At 48.0% G+C, this 25847-nt stretch overlaps 1 protein-coding gene across 6 annotated transcripts in view; it reads left to right on the top strand.

Annotated features, from left to right (window-relative positions):
- RNF111 (ring finger protein 111) overlaps positions 1–25847 on the top strand; it is a 340882-nt gene that overhangs the window by 279143 nt on the left and 35892 nt on the right. For all 6 annotated transcript variants that reach the window (XM_085643745.1, XM_085643742.1, XM_085643743.1 and 3 more), the window contains exon 10: positions 14955–15081. In XM_085643745.1, the coding sequence (XP_085499871.1) occupies positions 14955–15081 (127 nt within the window). The remainder of the gene's footprint in view (positions 1–14954; positions 15082–25847) is intronic.

The raw sequence follows: 25847 nt of genomic DNA, 5'->3' as shown, positions 1-25847 counted from the left end.
ACAAGAGGTCCAAGATAATATACTGAATACCCCTTTCAACGGGCAGACACCGTTCGGGGCACTGGTGGATGAGAAGCTCACCCAACTCAAAAAAAGAGAATGAGACGGCAAGGTCCATGGGGGCCCTGCAATTCAGGGGGATGCGAAGAGGTACCACGACTCGGAGACCTTACGGAAGGGGAGGTAACCAGCCGGAAACGTCACACCAAAGTTTCCAGCAAGGCCAGCAAGGCGAGAGCCACGGCCAACAGGGGCAGCAGAAACAAAACTGGCAGTACCAGCCTAGAGGCCAGTCCTTTTGCGGTAGGGGGAACGGACGAGGACAAAGAAGAGGGGGAGACCAACCCACCTCAAAGTGACTTCGCATGGAGAAGATGGCTCACCCACAATATACCTCCGAGGGTGGAGCACAAAAAGAACAAAATGGGGGGGGGGGTGTACACAAACCAAACGCCTACGAACATGCAACACCAGAAGGCGGAAGACTGAGGCTTTTCCTTCGGGAATGGCAAAAAATAACTACAGACAAATGGATACTCAACATCATTCAGTACGGATACTGCATAGAGTTGGAAAGGAGCCCTCCAAACAGAAAACCAAAAAGAAGGGAACACTCAAGACAGGAGCTAGCACAACTCGCAGAGGAGGCACTACAGCTGCTCCAAAAGGAGGCCGTAGAACCAGTACCTTTCAAGGAGAGGAACAAAGGAGTGTACTCAAACTACTTCCTGGTACTAAAGGTGGACGAGACACTAAGACCCATCCTGGATCTACGGTTCCTAAACAAGTACGTAAGGACGCAAAAATTCAAAATGACATCCCTACAAGAACTACTCCCACAGATGGGAGACGGGGACTTCATGTCCACAGTGGATCTCAAAGACGCCTACCTGCACATCCCAATGAACAGGCAGCACAAAAAACTGTTAAGGTTCTCAATCAACAAAGATCACTACCAATTCACAACCCTGGCATTCGGGCTGAAGTCTGCACCAAGGGTTTTCACAAAATGCCTTGCAGCAGTAACAGCGTACCTGCGGAGGGAAGGGATTCATGTGTATCCTTACCTCAACGACTGGCTAATAAAAGCAAGTTCACGCGAAAAATGCGAGGAACACGCACAGCGGGTCACAAGGACACTAACGAACCTGGGGTTCTCAATACACTGGGGGAAATCATCAATGAAACCAGAGCGGGTGAAGATATTCCTGGGGGCACAGATCAACACCATAGACAGAACGGTGATGCCCAGCGACAAGAGAACAATAGCCCTGTTGAAGGAGACGCGCCTCTACCAGAAGGGGCAAGCTCTGACAGTGAGAACAGCGAGCAAGATCATGGGGATGATGGCGTCATGCATCCACCTAGTCCCCAATGTACGGCTTCACATGAGACCATTCCAGGAATGGCTGCAACAGCAATGGTCACAGGCAAGCGGAAGTTGGGAGGATCTAGTGGTTGTTACGCATGCAGTGCAAGAGGAGATAGCATGGTGGAACAGGGAGAACATAACTATAAGAGAAAGCCCCTGACACCACCAAGCCCAACTGTGACCATCACCACAGACGCATCCCAGATAGGATGGGGAGCACACATGAACAAGCTCAGAGTGAGGGGTCTGTGGACTCCAGCAGATGCGGTCAGACACATCAACTACCTGGAATTGAAGACCGTACTGCTAGCCCTGAAGGCCTTCCAGAGGTAGCTATACAACCAAAAAGTGTTGATACAGACGGACAATACTACAACAAGGTTCTACATCAACAAGCAGGGAGGAACACAATCGTTCCCCCTTTCCACTCTGGCACAAGAGATTTGGAGATGGGCCATCCCACTCAAAATAGACCTGCTGGCCATACACCTACCAGGGAAGGACAATGTGGAAGCCGATTGGCTCAGCAGGCAGACCTCGGCATCCCACGAGTGGGAGCTCAATGGACAGGAAACGCAAAGGCTATTCATAAAGGTGGGGTACACCGACAAGAGACCTGTTTGCAACACACCAGAATGCAAAATGCCGAAACTTCGCATCCAGACAACCAGAAAAACAATCCCAGGGGAATGCCCTATGGATAAGTTGGTCAAGGACATTTGCATACGCTTTTCCACCAATACCACTGATACACAGGGTACTCAACAAGTGCAAGACCAGCAACATGACAATGATCCTGGTGGCACCACAGTGGGCAAGACAGACATGGTACTCACAAATAGTGGAAATGGCACAGGATCCTCCACACAAATTCGCAAAAAGAAAGGACTTGCTCTCCATGCAGAACGGAGAGGTTCTACACCCAGAGCCAGAGAGCCTCGGACTGGCAGCTTGGCTCCTGAAGACATAGAGTTCGCACACCTTAAACTACCTCCAAGCACTATGCGAGTGCTGCGGGAGGCAAGTAGACCAACAACACGGAAATGTTCTGGGGAAAAGTGGAAAAGGTTCACAATGTGGTGCAGCAAAAATAAACTGCAAAATAAATTGACAAGGGAATCAACGGTGCTTAGATACCTCACACACCTACTAAAGGCTAAACTATGCTCATCCTCGCTGAGGGTCCACCTAGCGGCGATCGTAGCTTACACACGAGGTGAGACAGGAGGGAGTTTCTTTACGTCACAAGTAGTAAAGAGATTCCTGGAAGGGGCAAAAAGAATAGCGCCACCAAAGAGGATGCCGCCTCCGGCATGGAACCTCAACATAGTCCTTACGGAACATATGAAGGCGCCCTTTGAGCCCATTCACAAGGCCTCCCTTCAAATGCTAACAATGAAGACCGCCTTTCTGGTGGCAATAACCTCACTGCGCAGAGTAAGCGAGCTGCAAGCGCTGACGCTGCAAGAGCCCTACATCCAGATACACAAGGACAGAGTCGTAATGAGAACGGACCCACACTTCATGCCAAAGGTGGTGTCAACATTCCATATAAATCAGACAATTCAAATACCAAGTTTCTTTCAGAACCCAGCAACAAGCGCAGAAAGGGCACTGCACACTCTAGATGCTAGAAGGGCGGTGATGCACTACATCGAGAGAACCAAAGAACACAGGAAAACCAAGCAGTTTTTTGTGTCCTTCGCAACGAGCTTCCTGGGTAGACCAGTGACAAAAGGCACCATCGCACGATGGATTGCACTAACAATACAATTCTGCCACAAACAGGCGGGGCAAGAACTATCGGAGGGGCCACGGGCCCACTCCACAAGGAAGAAGGGAGCAACAATTGCCTTTCTGGCAAATACACCCATTCAAGACATATGCCTGGCGGCAACATGGGCTTCGGTGCACACGTTCACCAAGCACTACTTTCTGGATTCACGAGCGAACCCACCCACCTCCACCAGGAAGATGAGGCAGGAGAAAAAGGTGGAAGGACAAAGACTAAAATAACAAGATAATACTGAAAGGATATATAAAAGGGAAATTACTAAAACGCCTTTTGAACTTCCAGGCGTAGGCTGGAACCGGAAGATTTTTTTGTAGCGGTATCCCTGCACGCAAGTAGGTGGCATTGGTTGACTCCACGTGATGCTGTGTTCAGGGAGGGTGCACGGTGGCACATGTGCCCATTGGAAATCCGGTCCCACTGCAGAGCACACAGCATAGAGGAAATCTCACCAACCAAGCTCCATATCAACCTTCTGGAGCTTCAGGCTACTCGACTGGCACTAAAAGCCTTTTTGCTTTCAATAAAGGAAAGGCTTGTTCAAGTGTTCACCGACAACTCTACCTCCATGTGGTATTGCAACAAACTGGTCGGAGGGGGGTCGTGGACCCTTTGTCAAGAGGCCCTGCGTCTCTGGACGTGGCTAGAACATCGTGGCATTTCTCTGGTGGTTCAACACCTGGCGAGTTCTCTGAATGCCAGGGCGGACAAGCTCAGTCGAAGGTGCCTTGTGAATCACGAATGGCGTCTCCATCCGGAGGTGGTTCGAGGTCTCTTTCGGTGGTGGGGAGAGCCTTGGTTAGATCTGTTCGCCTCCCAAAGAGAATGCGCTATGTCAGCTGTTCTGCGCGTTTGAGTTTCCAAGGTGGCCCTCGCTCTGCGACTCTTTTCGTTGCGAGTGGAGTTCAGGCCTCCTATATGCTTATCCGCCCATACCATTTCTGCCCAGAGTGCTCAAGAAGATCAGAAGCGACCAGGCACAGGTTATTTTTGTGACTCTGGACTCGGCACGGAGTGGTTGATATCGCAAGCTTATAGAGATGAGCATCGATCCTCTGGTCAGGCTGCCTCTTCGGGAGGATGTTCTATCGCATCAGCAAGGGATTGACCTCCACCCGAACCAGTCCACTCTTCACCTCCTTGCGTGGAGATTGAGCAGCGACATTTGACAGCTTTTGACCTTCCTCCCAAAAGTCTGTGAGGTTATCTTGGCAGCCAGGCACCCCTCTACAAAGTCATTGTGCACCTGCCGATGGAACAAGTTTTGTAAATATTGTACAGGCCGGTCTATTGACCTGTTATCTGCTCCCTTATCTGAAGTCCTTCTCTTCATACTTTCTTTGGTCCAGTAGGACTCTGCTCTAGGCACTTTGAAGGGCTACCTTTCTGCTCTTTCTTCGGCTGCCTGATTATCAATCTTTATTCAAATCTATTGTGCAGAGATTTTTGAAGGCGCTAATCCATTTGTTTCCTCCTTCACATTTCATCATGCCACAGTGGGACCTTAATTTGGTGCTCACCTTTTTGATGTGTGCACCATTTGAGCCGCAGCATAACTGTCCTCTGCGGTTGCTCACCATCAAGACAGCTTTTTGGTTGGCAATAACACGTGCCAAGAGAGTCGGCGAACTACAGGCGCTATCCTCAAAGCCCCCTTACCTGACGACCTTTCCAGATAAGGTAGTACTCCGGACTAGGGCATCTTTTCTTCCTAATGTGGTAACACCCTTCCATCTGGGACAGTCGGTTACCCTGCCCACCTTCTATGTGACTCCACAGCCGTCCAAGGAAGAGTAACTTCTCCACCCTCTTGACCCAAAAAGAGTGTTATCGTTCTACCTTGATCGAACCAAAGAGTTCCGGGTGGATGAGCAACTCTTTTCAGGGTACGTGGGTGCACAGAGAGGCCGTGCTGTCCAGAAGAGGACTATATCTAAATGGGTTATCCTCTGTATTACAATGTGTTACACCTTAACGAAGAAGGAGCCTCTGAAGGGCTTGGGGCCCACTCCACCAGGGCTAAAGCGGCCACCTCAGATCTCCAACGTGGTGTCCTAGTTTCGGATATATGCCAAGCTTTCACCTGGGCATCTCTGCACACGTTTGCCAGGCACTACTGCCTAGAGTCCCAGATTCGCAGAGAGGGCCTCTTTGGTCACTCTGTTTTACAGGATTTTCTGGTCTGAACCGTTCCGCAGTCCCGCCTCCGGGGATCGTATTGCTTGGGTATATGTTCAAAAGTAAGGGATCTGCGGCTATATGTCTCTATCCGATGGACAAGTTACTTACCTTCAGTAACGCCTTATCTGGTAGAGACATGATCTAGCCGCAGATTCCTTACCGACGCACCCATCCTTCCCAGCACTGCGGAATTGGGTGTTAAGTGTCAGGTGTGTCTCCTTCAGGCCCCGAGCTGTTTGCTTTTTAACACACCATGGTTAGTCACTTCATGGCTTTGCATTTCTGTCGTGGAAAGTCATGGAAAGTAGTGACGTCAGCGTGCCAGAGTGGCGGTTATTTTGACTATGCGGATGTCACGACGACGAGCTCGACCCGATGACGTCACGTGGAGTCGACCGATGCAACCTACCGGCACGCAGGGGTACTACTACGAAAGATCTTCTAGATCCAGCCTGATGCCTGGAAGTTCAAAGGTAAGGAATCTGCGGCTAGATCATGTCTCTACCAGATAAGGCTTTACCGAAGGTGAGTAACATGTCCATCTAGTGGAGTCCTATTCTTGGAGCACGGCCCTTCTGTGTTTCACTAGCATGAAGTTGTTTGAGGAAGGCATCACTTGAAAGGGGAGGCTTCCCTCTTTCAGCAACGCCTCCCTCAACCGTGGGAAGGCCACCGGAATACTTGATCCCTGCCAAAAGCATCTATCTGTTCATTCTTTGTGCTCTGGTGGGGTTTTTTAAACCCGCGTGCCTCACGGCATGCTGACATCACAGATCGGATGGGGCGGAGTGGGTGCAGAAGCGAAAGCAATCAACTTCATCCCCACCTTAAGACTCATTGTATTGGTTAAAAAGTCAGTTATAATTCAGTGAACACCAATCCAAAGAAGCTCTGAAATTCATCAGTGCACAGTTACTCGCACCCCCACCGTGCTTTTTGTTGTTGTTTATTTTTTCACTTCATTGGCTAGGGGTTGTTCTGAGCGTGGTATGGGTTATAGTATTCTTTGTACACCATAACTGGAAAATGTCAGGAATTTTCAGTTTTTTTTTTTTTTTAAATCTCTTTATTAGCAAATTGCATCCGCTGACATACACCATAATACACTTATAACCTTGAGGCCAGTCACATCGTCACCGTTCATCAGTGCAGCTCTGCAGCTTATCCCACATCCCGGAGGCCGGGCATCGCTGCCCCCCCCCCCCTATAGCCCCGTGGTGAAATCTTCCCAGTACCATAGTAGTATGTCATAGCTCGTGTACACTCCCCCGTCGGGGGTCAACAGTTTTTGTTTTACCTCTAATCTAATCCAACTACCCCCCCTCCCCCCCAACTTCCAGGCGTCCGAACAGAGTTCCACCTATATCGCAAGTCTCCGGTGCCACTCGTTTGCGCGATCTGCCGCTCTCTGTCCTCCGCTACCTGCCAGCCCTATGACACCCTCGCCTCTGCCTCTGTAATCTCCGCACCCCTCGCGTTCCACCGCCTCCAGCTTAGAGGCATATTGTCTGGCCCACTGCCCTCAGGCGGCGCTCCCGGCGACCAACAGTCCCCTCCCAGAACGCCTACTGCGCCACCGCTACCGTGTCCCCCTCAGTCCCCGACCCCTTACCCCTCTCCGACGCTCCTTCCTTCCCCTTGAGGCTTTCTGCGTATAGTCCCCAGAAATTTTTTGGTCGACTGCGCGGCGGGAGCAGCTCACTGTATATCTCAGTTTGTGTGCAGCAATACAATACATCCCGGGCCCATTGTGCTAACGTGGGCGCTGGCCCCCTCATCCAACATATTGCCACCCTCCTTTTAGCCATTAGTAGACCCATATCTGTCATTTTGCGTACGGCTCTGGGCAACTTCTGAGAGTAGCCCAGCAGAGCTCCTGCCGGGTCCGGGTGTAACTCCAAGTCAATCAGGCCCCCTATTTTGCGGAAAATTGCCAACCAAAATCTATGGATCTCTGGGCATTCCCAGGCCAAATGGAGGAAGTCCGCCGTTGCATGCCCGCATCGCTCGCACGCGGCGTCCTCTCTGTCTGTACCTGTGCAGTCTGACCGGTGTGTAGTATACTGTATTTACATACTTAAAATGAAGCAGCCTATGTCTCCCATGTAGCGATATCCTGCGCGTGCCTGCGCAGCAATACCTCCACATGGCGTCATCGATTGTCACTCCAAGGTCTTGTTGCCAGGCCAGTCTAGCTTTGGGGTACCTATGTATGCGTTGCTCCATAGACATCTTGTACAATTGAGATATTAACCTGCGAGGGCATTTATGCTTGATAATATACGTCAATTCCGGCACTTCCGGGGGTTCCGCCATGTCATCCCCCAGCTGCTGCCGCAGTGCCCCCCGCACTCTATGGAAGTGGAAGCGCTGCAGCTGCGACGGGGCCTCCGCCCCTGTAGTCACCTCATCCCACGTCGCTACGGTTCCGTCCACAAACAGGTCTCCCATCACATGTATGCTGAGCTCCTTCAGGGCTCGCACCACGCCTGCGTCCCTACAGGGAGATAGCCATCGCGCCCACTCCACTGGCATTGCCGGGGAATATAACAAAGCTCCATCCTTATCCCTTAGAATACTATCCCAAGCGTGCCTCGTGGAGTTCAGGGAGTCCAGATATCCCATCCGGCGGTTCAAATAGGACTGCTGGCAAAGGGAGGGGGTCCGAAAACAACCTCTCCAGCCGGAGATATGGCACCGATTCCTCCCCGTGTATCCAGCCGTGTGCCTGCGCGCCCTGAGCCACCCTGTAGTATAGTTCCATATCGGGCGCCCCAAGTCCCCCCATGTGGTATGGTAACGTGAGTACCTGCCAGCTGACGCAAGCCTGCCCGCCCATGCCAGTTTCAGTAGAGACCTACGCAGCCTGTCAAAAAATACTCGCGGCAGCACCATCGGTATATTAATGAACAAGAAAAGAAAGCGAGGCAACACCACCATTTTCATAACTGCTAACCTACCAATTAAGGAGAGTGGGAGGCCAATCCAAATCTCCACGTCGTCCTCTAGTTTGTCTATCGCCCTACCATAGTTCTCCCTCATTAGTATTTCGGGGTCCGCGTGGAGCCGTATCCCCAAGTACCTGACTGCGTCCTCCGACCATTGTAGCGGGTACTCCATCACGCAAGGTGTCGTGGCTGGGGTGAGCGGGAAAGCTATGGATTTATTCCAGTTCACCCGTAGTCCCGAGAGGGCCCCGAAGCGCACCACCTCCCTCAACACCGGGGCCAGATTGCTCTCTGGTTCACGTACATACAGCAGGGTGTCGTCGGCATACGTGGACACCATTATTTTATAAGTGGGGAAATTCACCCCTCTCGTACTGTGGTATTCCCGCAGCGTACAGGCCAATGGTTCCGCTACCAAGGCGTATAATAACGGCGACAGCGGGCATCCCTGACGCGTTCCCCTGGAGATCGGTATCGCCTCCGTCACTAGCCCACCCAGTCGTACCCGCGCTCTTGGCGCCGTGTACAGCACCCCCAACATGCGGAGGAACACCGGGCCAAGGCCCAGTTTCGTCAACACCTGACTCATGAAAGGCCATTCAACGCAGTCGTACGCCTTCTCCATGTCAAGGAACACCGCAAGCGCTCTAGTGTCCCCGCGGGTATCATGGTGCCGAACACCGTTCGCAAGTTATAGGTTAGATTCCTGCCCGGCATGAAGCCCGCTTGCTCCGGAGCCACCAGCTCCGGTGTCAGCAGCGCAAGACGCGTGGCCAATATTTTTGCGTAGATTTTTGCGTCCACATTTAGCAACGATAGTGGTCTATAGGAGCCGCACTCCTCCGGGGGCTTCCCAGGCTTGGGGATGGCGACCAACAGCGCCTCGCTCATGGATTTCGGCATGTGGCCCGTGTCGCACATGTCGTCAAACAGCTGCGAGAGATGCGGAAGAAGAATATCTGCTAAGTTTTTATAGAAAGCAGCCGTCAGGCCATCCGCCCCAGGTGCACTGGTCGCTCGCATGCTCGCTAGTGCTTCAAGTATTTCATCCTTCTGTATGGGAAGAGCCAGAAATTCCCTACGGGCGTTAGAAAGGAAGGGCATCCTAATGTGATCCAGATAGTCTCTAATCTCGTCGTCCATCCCCGTCTGCCGAGAAGCGTATAATGTCGCATAGTACGACCTAAAACAGTCTGCAATCTCCTCCTCCCCCGTCAGCAACTCCCCAGTGTCAGACCGGACTTCCCGACACCGGCTCTACTCCTTCTAGCCTTAAGCAAATTCGCCAGGACCGAGCTCGGCCTCTCCCCCTCCCCGTACACTCTTGCAGTAGCATACTTCCCTAAGTGCTTGACCTCCGCGTCTGCAGCCTCGTGGTACTCCTCCAAGAGGATTTTCAATTCCTCCGTGGCCCCGCTTCCCTCACCCCTCAACAGCCTAGTCTCTACCTCAGCTAGTCTGCGCTCCAGGGTCGCCAATCGCCTTCGAATGTCCCGCAATACCCCAGAATGTTTAGCCATGGCCACCCCTCTAATATAGACCTTGAATGCCTCCCAGATCGTTTGGAAGCTGTCCACTGAACCCGCGTTAGTGTCGAAAAAAGTGGTTATGGCTTCCGCCAATTCCTCCTTAAAGAGGGGGTCTAGTAAGGAGTAGGGGGGGAACCGCCACAAGAACGGCGAAATAGTTTTCCTAGGTGTGGCTATGGTCAGTAGAATGGGGGAATGGTCAGACTGAGTCCGCGGCAGCACCTGACACAGCCCGACTCGCGGAATGAGCGACGCAGACGCAAGCCAGTAATCGATACGTGTGTGAAGGTTATGGTAGGCTGAATAGTGCGTGAATCCCCCTGCCACCGGATTTAGCGTGCGCCACACATCCGATAGCGCCATGCGGATCATTGTCCTATGTAACACCGTGACCGCTGCCGCTGGTGTCCTGGCCTGCCCCCCAGATCTATCCAAGCTCGGGTCCATAACCACATTAAGGTCGCCTCCCCACAGGATCTGCAAGTCCCCACCGCCCCCAATCGCGTCAGCCAGCTTACTGTAAAAGTCAGGACAATCGAAATTAGGGCCGTAGACATTCACCAGCAGCACATCCAGCCCTCTGCCCTGGCAGCGTGAGATCACGTACCTGCCTCCCACGTCTGCTGTAATCAGCCGCGCAGTCAGGTCGGACTTAGGATTCACCCAGGTGAGGACCCCTCTAGCGTGTGTCGTAAATCCGGCTGCATGCACATTTCCCCGCAGCCCCCCAGCGCGTAGCCTGGAGCTATAGTTAGGAAGATGCGTCTCCTGCAGGAGGGCTACATCTATATCATGTCTACTTAGATATTGCATGACTTTGCGCAGTTTACGATGATTGTTCAATCCTCTGACATTCCAAGTCACTGCCCGTATGGGTCTGGGAGTACCCCGAGTGACCGTAGGTCTAGCCATGGTCGTCATTTTCACTAGTTAGTAGTCCCTGCGCCATAGTATGTGTCGAGGTGCCAGGCAGCCGCCCTCTCGCCTCTCCCCTCTGTCGGACTAACCTCTGAACAAAGAACCGAGCCCCCTTCCCCTCCCCCCCTCCCACAGCTGACCTCCCCCAACTCAGCCACGCTGGACCTCCTTAAGAGGTTACCCCTACCTCCCACTTCCCCCCTACAACCCCAGAAACCCCAAAATACAAAACGAAAACGTGTGTGTCTTGCACTCGGAGGCGGAGGTAGCTTCACGCAGAACTTTCCCAGTCAAATTCCGTTCAGGTCCAAGCCTTCCCCTCTGCACACAGAGCAAGAATCTGCTCCCCACCCCGTAAGGGGTAATAGTCTTCAGTGTGTCTCTCCCTGCACCCTTGGGTTCCGAGTCTCCGAGTGCCGAGGACCCTCTCAATCCCCATGCCAGTGTCAGAGTTTACCAGGCCTCAGCCCTGTGCACCAATAGGTCTCTTTCAGATCAGTGCCGCCACCCCTGGGTGTCTCCCCTTCCTATCCTGGGCATTACGAGCAGTCGGCCCCTGCCCTCACCCAAAAGTTCCATCTCTAGTGGCAGCCCCCCCACTGTCCCCCGTGCCGGTACCTTCAGTGCTTCCACTCCACCTCAGTTCGATTACCCCCATCCAGGCTGATCACCTACGTTGTTTTAGTCTTGGTGCTCCAAGGAGCTCTCGGCCGCCTCCTCTCCGGGGATCCGCACAGGGCTATTCCTCTCTCCTCTGCTCCAGTCCTTCAGTGCCCTCTGCAAGGCCTTGGGGTCAAGAAAGATGTGAGTCTTTCCTTGCCTGTTGATGCGCAATTTCGCAGGGTATAGCATCGCATAGTCCAGGCCCAGCTCGCGCAACTGTTTTTTAATCGGAATGAACTGCCGTCTGGCCTCCTGGACCCTTGCCGTGAAGTCCGGGTACAGCGAGATGGAGGATCCCTCGTACTGGAGTGACTGCTTCTCCCTCGCCACCCGGAGCGCCGCGTCTCTGTCCCTGTAGTTCAGCAACTTAGCGATGATCGGCCGCGGTGGCGCCCCCGGTACTGGTCTGGGGCCCAGGGATCTGTGTGCCCTCTCCACTACGAACTTGGTTGAGAAGATGTCCGGGCCCAGCAGGTCCTTCAGCAGCTTTTCGACAAAGACCTCCATTTTGCCCGTAGGTGTCGTCTCCGGCAGGCCGGTAATTCGCAGGTTACAGCGTCGCGCACGGGCTTCCAGGTCTTCTGTTTTGTCTTGTAGCACCTGCATGACACGCCCTAACTTTTTGTGATCAGTGTCAATCGAGGTTTGCGCGTCTTCCACCCTCGCCAGTCTCTCCTCTGTTTGATCTAGGCGCTCCGCGTGCTTGTCTAGTCGTTCCCCCATGCGATATGAGAGGGCATCTATCTTCGCCCCCAGTGAAGTAATGCCTGACTGAAGACCCTTCTCCATCGAGAGCAGTAAACTGCGGATATCTTGGCCTTCGTCAGGGGGGGCCGCCGCGCCGCCCCCTGCCTCCTCCGCTCCTGCCGGGGTCTTATGTCGCTTTTGCTCAAAAGAGAGCTTGGCCTGCGTTTTGTCCGACTTGCCCATCTCGTTCACTTCCCGCGCCGCGCGCCGTCTGCCACTCTGCCTTGCCCCTTTGCACGGGGGTTGTGCAATAATGTCCCGCTCGCAGTCTCCGGGGGTGCCCCCGCTCAATTCGCAGGCCTCCACCCGCTGGCAACAAGTATGGACACCGGAAGCAGCAGGGAGCGTCTCTCCCCACCCTGCCCAGCACCCCTGCAGTTAGGTGTAGGCTAGGGCAGCCACCCAGCACTAGTTATTCACCTCGTGCGGCACCCCATCCGGCTCCAGCCGGCCCTGCAGAGCCACGGCAGTGAGCAGTCTTCACGATCTTCCCCAGCAGGCGTCTCAATCGCACTAATAGCTCCCGTGCCCAGCTGGTCCCGTGAGCCCTTATCGTCGCACACCAAACGAGGACACTGGCGCTCCACACAATGCTGAACGGATGTCACCACCGGCGATAGGGGACCTACGGTTGCGCACTCCGCCGTCAGCCAACTGCAGCCCCCACACGAGTCCTGGGCACGCAAGCGCCTACCGGGTCTTCGAGGTCCTGGAACGGCCGGGGTCTTCCTATGTCAAAGTTGGCAACGCCGCGAGTTTCTCTCTGGGCTAGCGCTCCTCCTTCACTGCCCACCGCCGCTTATCTCACCCCCAGGGCCGCTTCCGCCATCAATCCCGGGGAGTCTCCGCCGCTTTCACCCTCCGTTATTCTGCCTCTTTCAACGCCGTCTGGCAATCTGATCCCGTCACCGCCCAGCCGTTAGCTGTCTCCGATGCGCTCTGGGACGCCTCTACCTCTCTCCTGCTGCGATCCCAAGTCGTCTCGGCCGCCCACTGCTGCCGCGGTCGCCGGTCGGGAGCAGTGCGTCCTTCACCCCCGGCTCCTCCGGCCAGCAGCGCCGCACGCAGTGTGACGTCGTCGGATCCGCTCCTCTCTCCTGCCCGGGGATCGCCGGCCTTCCCCCGCCCAGTAAGGCCGCACCAATCTGCTGTCTCCCAGCGTTCCTCTCCACCGAGCGGAGTCACCCTTTCGCGTCTTCGCTCTTCTCGGCAGTCCCGGCGGGCCAGTAAACGTTAATAAATCCGGTGTGGGGAAGGATAGGTGTAGGATATCTGCCTCTGTATGCTGGAGCTCTAGGCTCAAGCCGCCATGCTCGTTGCGAGCCAAGCTCCGCCCCCAGGAATTTTCAGTTTTATGTTCAATGAATTAAACCTACTTTTAATTGTGATTTTTCTTTTCTTTTCTTTCCATGAATTTCATGAGTTATTTGTCATGTACTACATTTATCTACCATCCATACATTATGCACTGTACACGGCCTTTGCCCACACCCTGCACCAAACCTGCTTTGGGTGTGCTCACCGGAGGTTGGTTGTAGGGCCTGCCTAGCCTTGCATTCGGCTTAATTTGCTTACTACAAATTTTCATTCAGATTCAATAAACCGTGCTTGAAATTGAGAAAATGTAGAGTAAGCGAAACATGCAAATTCTGTGGAAAGTTTCCAAAGTTATTGATAAATGAAAAATGTTTTGACTGCCCCTTTACTCTCCCTTCTTTTCTCTAGCCCACTCCTTCCACCATCCCCCCACCCACCTCCAATCGGATCAGTGATCTTGAATTGGGTGTGGCTTCCTAACAGCTAAAGTACACAAATAATGCAGCAGATGATGGATTACGTGGCAAATGCTGCTAATCCATAATTATGCGGAAAAAAGCAGCGGCTGCTGAATCGCATGTCGAGTGCCTGTAGTTTTAAGCAAATTCTAATTGTATAGCCCCTCTCCTTTAATTTGGTATCCTCACCCACCCATCTTGATGGATTGGCACAAAACTAACATACCAGAAAGAAAAACAACCCTTCAAAGGCCCTGCCAAATTGTATGCACATTTGTCACAGTACCAGTGTTAATAGCTAGGGACACTTTTTTGACTTCGCCCCTTTTATAAGTGCCAAGCCCACCCTCGACTTCCCCCACAAACTTAAAAATATCAAGAGAAGGCTAAGTCTGTGTGCAGATCCATTAAGCAAGTTATTTGTAAATCAGAAATGTTTTTGACGCCCTAATTCCCCATTTTAACATTTGTCTCCACCAAACGCTATCCATCCCAATTGGATCTTTGGAAAACCCAAAATACCTGCACCAAGCATAACTTGTTAAATGCCTACCACATTTATTACAGACATATCCAACAATTTCAATGTTATCAGCAAATGAAAATATAACCCCTCCCCACTTTCCCTTCTTCCCCATTTAACGTTTTCCCCACCAATTATCCGATAGAAATCTTGACAATCCAATTGAAAATTAATCCTTTCAAGCCTCTGCCAAAAATGGTGCAGATTCACCAAACAGTGCCAAACTTATTTGCAAATGAACACTTGTTAAATTAAGGTTAGTGTTAGTTACCCTTTTCTTGCCAGGAGGTGTGGGAGATTTTTTCCTTTAGAGCTTTGGGCACAAGCAATGGAATGAGGATACGTCCAGAACAAAAAGATGTTTATCTTCACGACAGGTACTGCAGTTGGCTTGATAGCTATTGTAATTCTTGATACACATAGCGAGCAGCATTGCTATATATATTTTCGCATTCAGCTATTTTGTCTTGCCCTAGGTCAACGTTTTACATTTTCTTTTTTTATAGGGAAATGGGACTTGAAACTGGTGTGACCACAGCGTCTTATCCTCCACCATTGCATACTCACTTGGCCCACTACCACCACCCGGCACCCCGACTTCACCATCTGCAAATAGGAGCACTTCCTTTAATGGTAAGAGGATTATTTACAAAAGTCTTAGACAACAGGGGTTGGTATTTCATTATTATTTACTTATCAAAAAGGATCATTGTTGTCATACATTGTAGTAGATATTTAATTGTAAAGGAAACCTAATAAATTGAAGAGAAGCCACTAACGTGGCTAGACATGTATACAGCTATTTGCTGCTAGCATTTGTGGGTGGAACAAAATGTGTGTTTCCTTACCTCCACACTACCTCTCAACTTAGGACTATATACTAATTTACGGCTGCCTGTGTTTTCTTTGCAAAACTGACCGTAAAAATATTTGCTAGTGGGATTGATTTTAATGAAGTAACTCGTATACAGATTTCGAATCAGAGATTCCAGAAGTGTATTGCACAGGGTTTTTAACTGTAGTGTTGCAAGTGAATAAATAAGGCATGCTTTCTGGGTCATATTTTTTCCATGTCATAAGAGTCATAACAAAAAATGGTTTTGATAGCACTTCTGCATTATTTAGTTTGCTTTTTTAACACGTTACTTTAAAGATACTAATGCACATTAGTTGGACTTCTGAAATGCTAACCAAATTACTCTGACCTTCCTGATTCCTTTCTTTCAAAGCTCCCATTTACTGACTACATGTTTTCTCTAGTTGAGAAACTAGTTTACTAGAAACAAACACTGTTACCACTCTTGGACACAAGGAACATAAAAAAAAACAAAAATATCATATCATCTTCACTGCTGCATCTCCTCTTACCCATCTAGGCACCAACCAGGGCCTACCCCTTGAAGCGATCAGTTCACATACTTCCAGTATCCAGGAATGATCACTAATTAGAGTTGATGGGAAAGTCATACCAATAGGAACTTTAGCAACAGCTTGAAAAAATCTCAGAAGAACAGGGTAAAAAACGTAATTGAAAAGCAAAAGTTAGGATTTTAATTTAAAAAAAAGTTTTTAATGATTACAGGGGTACAGTATAATTCATGACAATTGACAATGTAAAATTAGTGGCAAATAGTGACATTAAAGAAAATTGACGAGACAGGCAGCTAAATATGAACAGCATAATATCAAGTCAAGTCAAAAAAACTTTATTTCGGCCACAAGGGCCATAAAAGCAGAATACAATACAACAAAATATATATCGAAAACAAGAGCAGATCACTTTTTAACCACCAAAACAGAATAAAATGATTAGATTAAAATTTTTCCACATTATTAAAAATTGGTGGAATGTTTCCTACGCTGAAGCCATACAGCATTAAGAAAGCGTGAAACTGCGAACACAATTGGGGGATGGGTGTCGTATTTTAAAACTCGCAGGGCATTAACACAGTCTCTAAAACCAAGGTTCCTACAAATCGATTTTACCCAGCGTTTCCTAGGGATAATGTACGCTGGACAAACAAAGAACACATGAATTTCATCCTCCAGTTTGTAGCCACATGCAGGGCATGAGAAACTATTATTAATGTCCCATCTAGAAGTGAAGGACCTGAGTGGTAGGGTACCCATTCTGAATTGAACGTATAGTTTCCTGGCTACAGGAGGGAAAATCAGATCCAGAAATAACTCCCTCCCATAGTTCGGTTTAATCTGGAGAAACTGTTCAGTCAGCATACCTATGTTCGGATCCATGTGCAGGCGTGTTAGATGAAAATATCTTAGTTCTTCAGCAAGATTGGTTTTAGAAACAGATGGGCAGGAAACTTCGGGGGTATCCCAGAGTTCCCTGCGACCAATCTTGAGGCATGTTTCCCTAACATGGGTTAACCAAGGGATCTTCATGTGTTTGAGTGTAGGCCAGAGATCCAGAAATTCTTCTCTGAAAATTTCCAGGTCTGGATTGGACCATAGTCTCTTCCAATATTGGACAGGCCGGGCCACCACCACTTCTTCAATGGGTAGCAATCCCAGATCTAATCTAATTGGGACCAGCGGAGTACTAAGGGGTAAACTTAATAATTTCCTGATAAAGGAGTTTTCGACCCTCGTTAGACTTATCTATTTGGGAATGCCCCCATAGTTCTGCTCCATAAGTAGCGGCAGATCGGGCTTGAGTTTTAAAAATTTCTACCACTGGGGCCGCTGGTTTAAAAACCGTGCCACTAAACAATCTAGCCATGCCTCCTGTAGTTTGGGTCAGCTTAAGTGTAGAATTGACCACCTGGCCTCCCCAGCCAAGGTGGTCTTGGAGTGTAATCCCCAAGTAAGAGAACGTTTTCACCCTTTCAAGGGGGATACCGTTCAGGACTGGGCTCGGGCGGGTACTTTTAGGGGGGTTCAGAATCATGAATTTCGTTTTGGCTAGGTTGATCTCAAGGCCTCTGTCGCCACAGAAGTCAACGAAGCCATCTAAGACTCGCTGAATTCCCATGGGAGTGCGTGACAACAACAGGGTGTCGTCAGCAAACATTAGAGCAGGTACCTTGCCCGATACAAGCCTAGGAACGTCAGTGTCTTTGAGGGCTAGGTGTTTTATAAGTCCGTTAATGTATAGGCAAAACAGCGTGGGGGCTAACACACATCCTTGTCGAACTCCTCGACTAACAGGAAAACGGTCAGAGAGTTCGCCAAACTTCCCACATCTAACCTGGGCGAAGTTGGCCTTGTGTAGGTTCTTCAAAACACCCAAGAGTCATATTTTTTCCATGTCATAAGAGTCATAACAAAAAATGGTTTTGATAGCACTTCTGCATTATTTAGTTTGCTTTTTTTAACACGTTACTTTAAAGATACTAATGCACATTAGTTGGACTTCTGAAATGCTAACCAAATTACTCTGACCTTCCTGATTCCTTTCTTTCAAAGCTCCCATTTACTGACTACATGTTTTCTCTAGTTGAGAAACTAGTTTACTAGAAACAAACACTGTTATTACCACTCTTGGACACAAGGAACATAAAAAAAACAAAAATATCATATCATCTTCACTGCTGCATCTCCTCTTACCCATCTAGGCACCAACCAGGGCCTACCCCTTGAAGCGATCAGTTCACATACTTCCAGTATCCAGGAATGATCACTAATTAGAGTTGATGGGAAAGTCATACCAATAGGAACTTTAGCAACAGCTTGAAAAAATCTCAGAAGAACAGGGTAAAAAACGTAATTGAAAAGCAAAAGTTAGGATTTTAATTTAAAAAAAAGTTTTTAATGATTACAGGGGTACAGTATAATTCATGACAATTGACAATGTAAAATTAGTGGCAAATAGTGACATTAAAGAAAATTGACGAGACAGGCAGCTAAATATGAACAGCATAATATCAACAGTACAGTGTTGTAAGTGCATAGATAGAAACATTGCCAATAGAACAGTGATGTGTGATGTAGACTCTACCAGGTGTGTTGTTGATTCTTGTGTCAATAGGTAAGAATGAAGTGGGCCCCAAAAGTCTATAAGTGTTGATTAGGATGAAGCCCCTCTGCATAAATGTCTACTTGAGTTTTGCAGTAAAGCATTTCCTGAATCTAGTTTTTGAGGCAGAACCACTCGTCCAGAACATTGGCACCTGCCTCTTGGCTAGTAGTACGGCCATGCTGGTAAATTACCTTAATTCGTCCAGGATCTTGTTGTGGCTCCCAGTATTGCCAGTTAAGGATCTGGTGAAGAGAAGTGCTGACCATGGCTTGTAACATTGTAACAATTTAATCCCTATAAGCAAATAACTTAGGGACCATTACATATGCATGAAGCAGACATTCATCTGACCACATTTTTTTTTTTTCCCAAGCAACGTGTGCATGTGTGGTAAATGTGACCATGCCCTCTGGGGTAGTTGCAGCGTTGCAAAAAATTAGTGTAATTAATTTGTGTCTGTAGTTGAAGGGTACTTGTTCTTTTGGGTTGGATTTTTTTGTTTGTTGTTGTAATAACTTGGTCAATTTCAAGGCTTTGATGTTTACTGTTAAGTATCGGCTGGCTACTAATTTGCTGGAATTCTAGACATTCTGATTATGAATATTTTCCATGGCATAACCCAATAGTCTGTTAAACCTCGGTTCTTTTGCATTCATGTTATTCAGCCGAGTCAAATGATTCGGCCATAAATTATTTTGTAGTGTTCTGTACACATTTAAGGTTTAAAATATTCCAGCTATTTTTGGGTCGTGCAAGCTGACTTGCTATATTATCTTCAAATATTTCATGAGGTGCTTTTTTTTTTTTTTTTTTTTTGCTTTTTAAAAATACTTAATAGGTCTAGCCTCATTAAAAAGTAATATTGCGGACAATTCCAAAAGTTATGATGGACTTCGAGCCAGCCCATTGCTCACCATTGGCTGCTTTTATTTTTAATCTCATTTGTTTGCTTCTTATTTGATGGCATTCTTTCCTCTTCTTGTGTTTGTGCCTCCAGTTGAGCATAGCTTCTAGATCATTCTTGTAATTAGATGCCTTGTATCCTTACACTACTTGCATTCAGGGAACTTTTTATCTTTTTCTTTCAGCACTCCATGGAAGTTCATGTGTTTTCTTGTGCTCTCCCTTATGTGCTTCTTGTCCCACAACTACTCACCCTCATCACATGGTCAGTGTTTCTCCCTCCTACATTTGCAGTTCATCATTTGCTTCTCTCGACTCTCACTGGCAATTTTTGCTTTTTAATTTAGTTTTTTCCCCTTCTCCCGCTCAGGCTCCTTCTCCTTCTTGCCATGCCCGTTGACATTTCCCCTCCAACTGCTCCTCCATTGATCCCCGCCCATTATAGTCTTTAAAAGAAGAAAACATTTGTTTAAAAAAAATTGGGTCGGTCTGGCAGAGGCTATTCTCTTAGGGGGATTCCCGCTTTTAAATTGCACTTTTGATCCCATTTAATTTTTTATTTTACATTTACTGCTCCAAGATTGGTGTCCTCGTCATGCTTTATCCTTTCGCATCCATGGTGATAGTCATACTTCATAACGCTGGGTCACCGCAGCATCATGGTGCATAACTCATGCATGAATGATGTATTATGCACAGTATCAGCAAAAGGCATTGGCAAATCCAGTAGCCCGAAAAGGCACTGCCTATTTGCTTTGACGATGCTTGTTGAGCACCTTGTTTAGGTAAACCAATACAATTTTGTAGAATAATGAAATGGTTGTAATTTTGGAACACAAACTTTATAATTGCATGGGGTATCTATGGTTCTGCAGTCAAGGCGGGCCCTTCTGATTTTACTAGATTTGTTTGCAGAAAACCAGCAAATACATTATTGAAATTCATGATTTAAATTACGTTTCTATATTTCTCTTCTAGGCGAACTCCTATTAGCACTGCCAATTTACTGTTAAACTGTTGGATAAATAGCTAGTAATTTAGCACTAATCATTAACATTAGTATCATAATGTTTGTGCACAGTAGGCAAATACAAGTAAAAAAAATACATTATTAGAAATTGTTTATAGTGAACAAGAACCTTATTTAAACCCAGATTAGGCAAGCAAAATACTCAATAGCATGCCGAAAAAAAATCCCTACTATAAAATCAATTCTTGTTAAATCCAGTCTGTAACAAAATATTTCCATTTACAGTTTGTCACTCCATATTGTACTACCAAATTAGAAATAAAGCTTATTACCTCAAATGTTAATTTGACCATACAACCTTTTTTTTCTAAATCAGGCAGTTATTTATTTAAAGGGTGCTGGACTCCTCAATTAAGAAGCAAAGTATAGTGAATGAAAGACCTAGACAACTGTAATATTAGCCTGGTTGTTGAAAGAGCAGCCTGGCAGACCCCATACAGAGCAGTAGAATGTCAGACAACTCCTGATGCTGGTCGAGTTTCCTGCCTCCTAGCAGCACATATAGCCTCTTCAGTCCTCTCAAATGCCTGCATCATTTGAGCTGCCTACCTGCCATTGTTTCACATCCTCAGACAATCTTCGTTTACCTGTTCTTCAGACCCCAGTATGACCTTTAAAAGGGAAATCAGACATCAATTCTTCCATTCAGTACAATACTTCCTGAACCCAGCAAAACCTTTACAGTGGAAACTACAGCTCTCATCAATCCTTCTTTCGTTCAATACAGTCACCCCACATTCCTCTTAGACTCCAGCTTCCCCAATTAAGACATTAAGGCAATGGAGTTTCCTCACACGCTTCTCAGGACTCCAGACATCAAGCAGCTCATCCCTATCCTACCTGTTACAAAGCTAACACCGTTGACTCAATCGGACAGTGCCTTCTTGAATTCAGTGCAAGAGTATTATTCCGCTGGACTGGACGAACCACTCATTCTCCATCCTGTACTCCACACTGGCACACAGTGGGCAACTGATTAAGAGAAAAATAGAGAATATGCCCTTTCCAAAACCTTCTTATGGATGTTCTCCAAGAAATACTTGTCAGTCTCCCCCTGCCCACATCCTGATATCAACATTATTTGATATGTACAACACTGGTCTAAAAATCTGAGACACGCTGCATACCCCATTTGTACAATCTTCAAAACATAAATCATCCTAACTTCCTACTCTTAACAACTCTCTGATAAGTGCACCATATGCAGACAAGAGACCAATGCCCTCGATGACCTCACTCCACTGACATCACTTTCATCCGCACACCCCTCCATCACCACCAACAAAACTTCATTCCACAAGGTTTTGCAGCGTGAATCCTTTTCTGGATTCACATGCTGTGCATCATTCCGCCATCTAGTGGTTGGGTCCGGAATACTCTTTGTTGTGTTTTTAGTTTTTTTTCATTTTGGGTGTCGTCGACCACCATTTGGTGGCAGTTACGTCCGCTGCTTGATGTCAGGCGGCGCCCTGGACGTTGTTGTGCGCGGTAGCCATCTTCAGATTATTTTTTTCCGTTGTTGAGTCTGGAAGCAAGACGCGATGCTCCGAAGTTTTTCAGGAAAAATTCCCGAAAGAAGATAAGTCGAGATTTCGAGTGGAAAACCACCATAGTCATTGCAACTGGATAGCAAAGCTTAACTTCGAGAACGACACCCCCTATACCGAAGATATCAAGGGTCGGCAAATGGCGAGGTAGGGGCCATGCAAAATATCCCTTTCAAATTCTGCCTCGAGTGCCACCACAAATTCGCACAACGCGATCCACATGACGTATGCAACCTCTGACTCCCCAAGGACTGTGAGGCCGGCGAGGTGTTCGAGCCAAAAACTCTCAGGACAAGCCGAAAGCAAGGGGGTAACACCAAGGGTCGAAAAGAAGTACAAACCCTCTTCCAAGGACCCTAAGTATATCCAGGGAAACACAGTGCCCAACTCCATCATTGTTACCACGGCCAGGAGAATAGCAAATGCCCTCTCTAACAGTGGACCACCTCCAAAGAACGAAAGCAAACGTATGGATATGGTAGGCAGAAAAATGGAAAAGGAAGCAGCGCGGCAGTGGTGCATCGCAAACTCTAATGCCCTGCTGAACAGGTACGGACACCAGCAATGGGATGACATCAAGGAGCTCATCAACAAGCTCCCCGAAGAGGACAAGAAAAGGTCTAAATCTGTTGTCTAAGAAGGCAAAAACATCGCTAACACATGCCTTAAATCAGCGCTCGATGCAGCAGACACTGCCAGGAGACAGATGTGCACAAGCACCACTCTAAGAAGGCATGCCTGGCTTAGCATATCAGTTTTTAAGCAGGAGGATCAAACCTCCATCATTAACAGACCATTTACAGGGGAGGCACTCTTTGGAAAAGAAGTGGATGAATCTATCCAGCAGATTAAAAAAGATAACAAAACTGCAAGAGCCATGGGAGCCCTACAACAAAGAGGTAGAAGAAAACCCACAGGAAGAGGAGCCTTTGTTCAGGGACAGCAAATGTCACGTCAACCTACAAGCTAGCAAGCTGCATACCTGGGTTGGCTACAACAACCAAAGCAGTCCTTTTGAGGAAGAGGCAGAGGCCAGCCCTCTAGAAGAAGAGGGAATGGCTCAAATTGACTCCTGCAAAGGAAAATACCCACACACACCGGTGGGAGGCAGAATATCACAGTACCTACAGCAGTGGTGAAAGACCACCACAGACAAGTGTATATTACATTTGGTAAAATACAGGTATTGCATAGAACTGACAAACGCCACAAGCAGACCCACCAAAAATAAGGGGGTACCTCAAATCAGAACTCGTACAGTTAAATTCAGAAATCAAAAACCTTCAAAAACAAGCAATAGAATTGGTACCAAAACAGGACATTTTCAAAGGAAACTACTCCGTATTTCCTAGTCCCCAAACAGGACCTATCACTAAGACCAATCCTGGACCTAAGGTTCATATACAAATTCATCTTGGCACAGCACTTCAAAATGACTACACTAAAGGAAATAATCCTACAGATTCAAAAAGGGGATTACATGGCAACGGGGAGAGGAAGGGGGGTTGGGGTGATTTTTAAAGAAAAATGGGACTTTGCACCACTAGGGGTAGATGATGTTGCGGGGATCGAGCTATTGGGTTTTTCATTGCAAGAGGCCAAAGGTAAGCTATTAACTGGGATGGTCTGCTATAGACCTCCAGGTTTAGATACCCAATATCAAGCATTACTTGACACTATTACCAACCTGACCCTAACACATTCAAGAATGATTTTATTGGGTGATTTCAACTTATGGGACAACGGGAACCTAGGCCACCATTTGAGAGATCTAAGGCAAACATGTGAGAATCTCAGTCTGTATCAATTGGTGCAACAGCCAACCCATCAAGGAGGGCATGTTTTAGATCTCCTGTTCGCCAATAAGACCGAGACAGAGGTGGTTGCTATTTTGCCTCAAAGCTGGACTGATCATTTTCTAATCCATTTTAGGATTATGTTGCCTGGTCCAGTGATCAACAATAATAATCTGTCAGTAACTTACCTAAATGGTAGAGAGTGGACCAAGGTAATAAGAAAGAGAACAGACCCGACATTTTTTAATCAGAACCTCTTCGCCCCTAATGACTCAGTGGAAAATAATTATCAAATATATTGCAATTACATAACTGGAACACTGGACTTACTAGCCCCAGAAAAAAGAATTAAGAACCGGAGGAAAGGTTCAGCCCCTTGGTATAGTGAGGAGCTGAAATTAATGCGGGCTACATGCAAGAAGGCTGAGAGGAAAAGGAGAAGGTTTTATTTAGAGCTGGATAAGAAAGAATTAAAGTTGGCACAGGCCCGGTACAAGGAGTCTATCTCCAGGTCAAAAGCAGATTTCTACGCCAAGTCTATTCTGCAAGCGCCTAACAGCACGAAAGCACTTTTTAATATCTTTAGGGACCTGTCCAGTCTTGCCTGTACGAGCAATAAGGTGGTCGCATCGCAAAAATCTTGCGATGAGATTTCTACCCATTTCAATGAAAAGATCTCCAAAATTGTTGGAGGTCTTGATTCAAGAAATATCAGCGGTCAGGATGATTCACCTCAGTCGCTAGGCGAAGATTTTCGGGTAGAAACTTCCCTGGAGCACTTTCAACCTCTTACGGAGGACTTTTTAAATAGTGTGGCCCAAAGTGTTTCCTCGGGATTGCCCCTAGACCCTATTCCACACAGGATTTGGAAGGAGATTAGGCAAGAAATCTTCCCCTGGCTGAGGCAGATCTGCTGTCAGTCTCTGGAAGAAGGAGTGGTTCCAGAGTCATGGAAGCAAGCAGTGGTGACCCCCCCCCTGCTCAAGAAATCCTCTCTGGACCCTACTGTTCCAGCTAATTTTAGACCCATCTCCCTCCTGCTATATCCGGTTAAAATTCTGAAAAAAGCAGTTAGCAAAACTTTATCTTGCTATTTTGAGTTTAACCATCTGCTGGATAGGACCAGTTTGGCTTTCGTCCAGGCCACGGTAGTGAAACAGCTCTGGCTACTGTATTGGACAACCTACGAATGCGTGCCGACAATGGAAATCCTTCTGTGTTAGTACTATTGGATATGTCGGCCGCATTCGACACGGTGAGCCATACGGTACTGGTGGAAAGGCTGGAAAAGATAGGAGTGAAAGGGCAGGCTTTGAAGTGGCTGAAATCTTATCTATCAGGGAGACAACAGGTTGTGACTATGACACCGTTCACCTCTAGCAAGTCCCTGGTGCGCTACGGGGTGCCGCAGGACTCTGCGATCAGCCATATCTTGTGTAATATCTACCTGCGTCCCCTGATTCCTGTTATTAAGTCTTTTGGAATTGATGTGATCAACTACGCTGATGACACCCAATTGGTGTTTTCCCTGGAAGGGAAACTAGCGGTGTCTATGGTTGCGATTCAGGAATGTATCTGTCAGACTGCCAGCTGGCTCAGGAAGAACTCCCTGCAATTTAATGGGGGAAAAACCAGAGGTGATATACTGTTCTACCACTAGAATGCCTCGGCATCTTCCATTGGAGTTTAGACTTACCCCCGAGGACGAACCTCTGACACCAGTTAAAACGGTGTGCAATCTGGGGGTCTTGGTAGATAACCTCCAGATGGAGTCACAGGCTAATAAAATAGCTAGTGTCTTTTTCTCCTTGCTGCGCGTACTTCGGCATATTCTCCCGCTACTGCCTAGTGATACGAGACCCCTTGTAGTAAGGAGTATAATTCTGAGTAGACTGGACTACTGCAACTCCCTGTTTCTGGGAGCACCACAATACATCTTGCAGGGGTTGCAGGAAGTCCAGTCTACAGCAGCAAAATTGGCACTAAATAGACAGCGCAGGTCCTCTACGGCGCAGGTCCTCTACGGCGAAGGCCTTGAGGGATCTTCACTGGTTGCCGATTAAGGAAAGAGTCTGCTTTAAATCTCTTAGTATTCGGTTTAGAGCAGTACATGGACTGGGCCCTGTACCGATTCAGGAGAAATT

Source organism: Triturus cristatus, chromosome 3_1, assembly GCF_964204655.1.
Source record: "Triturus cristatus chromosome 3_1, aTriCri1.1, whole genome shotgun sequence".
Classification (NCBI taxonomy): Eukaryota; Metazoa; Chordata; class Amphibia; order Caudata; family Salamandridae; genus Triturus; species Triturus cristatus.
This window is presented reverse-complemented; position numbering and strand designations above follow the sequence as displayed.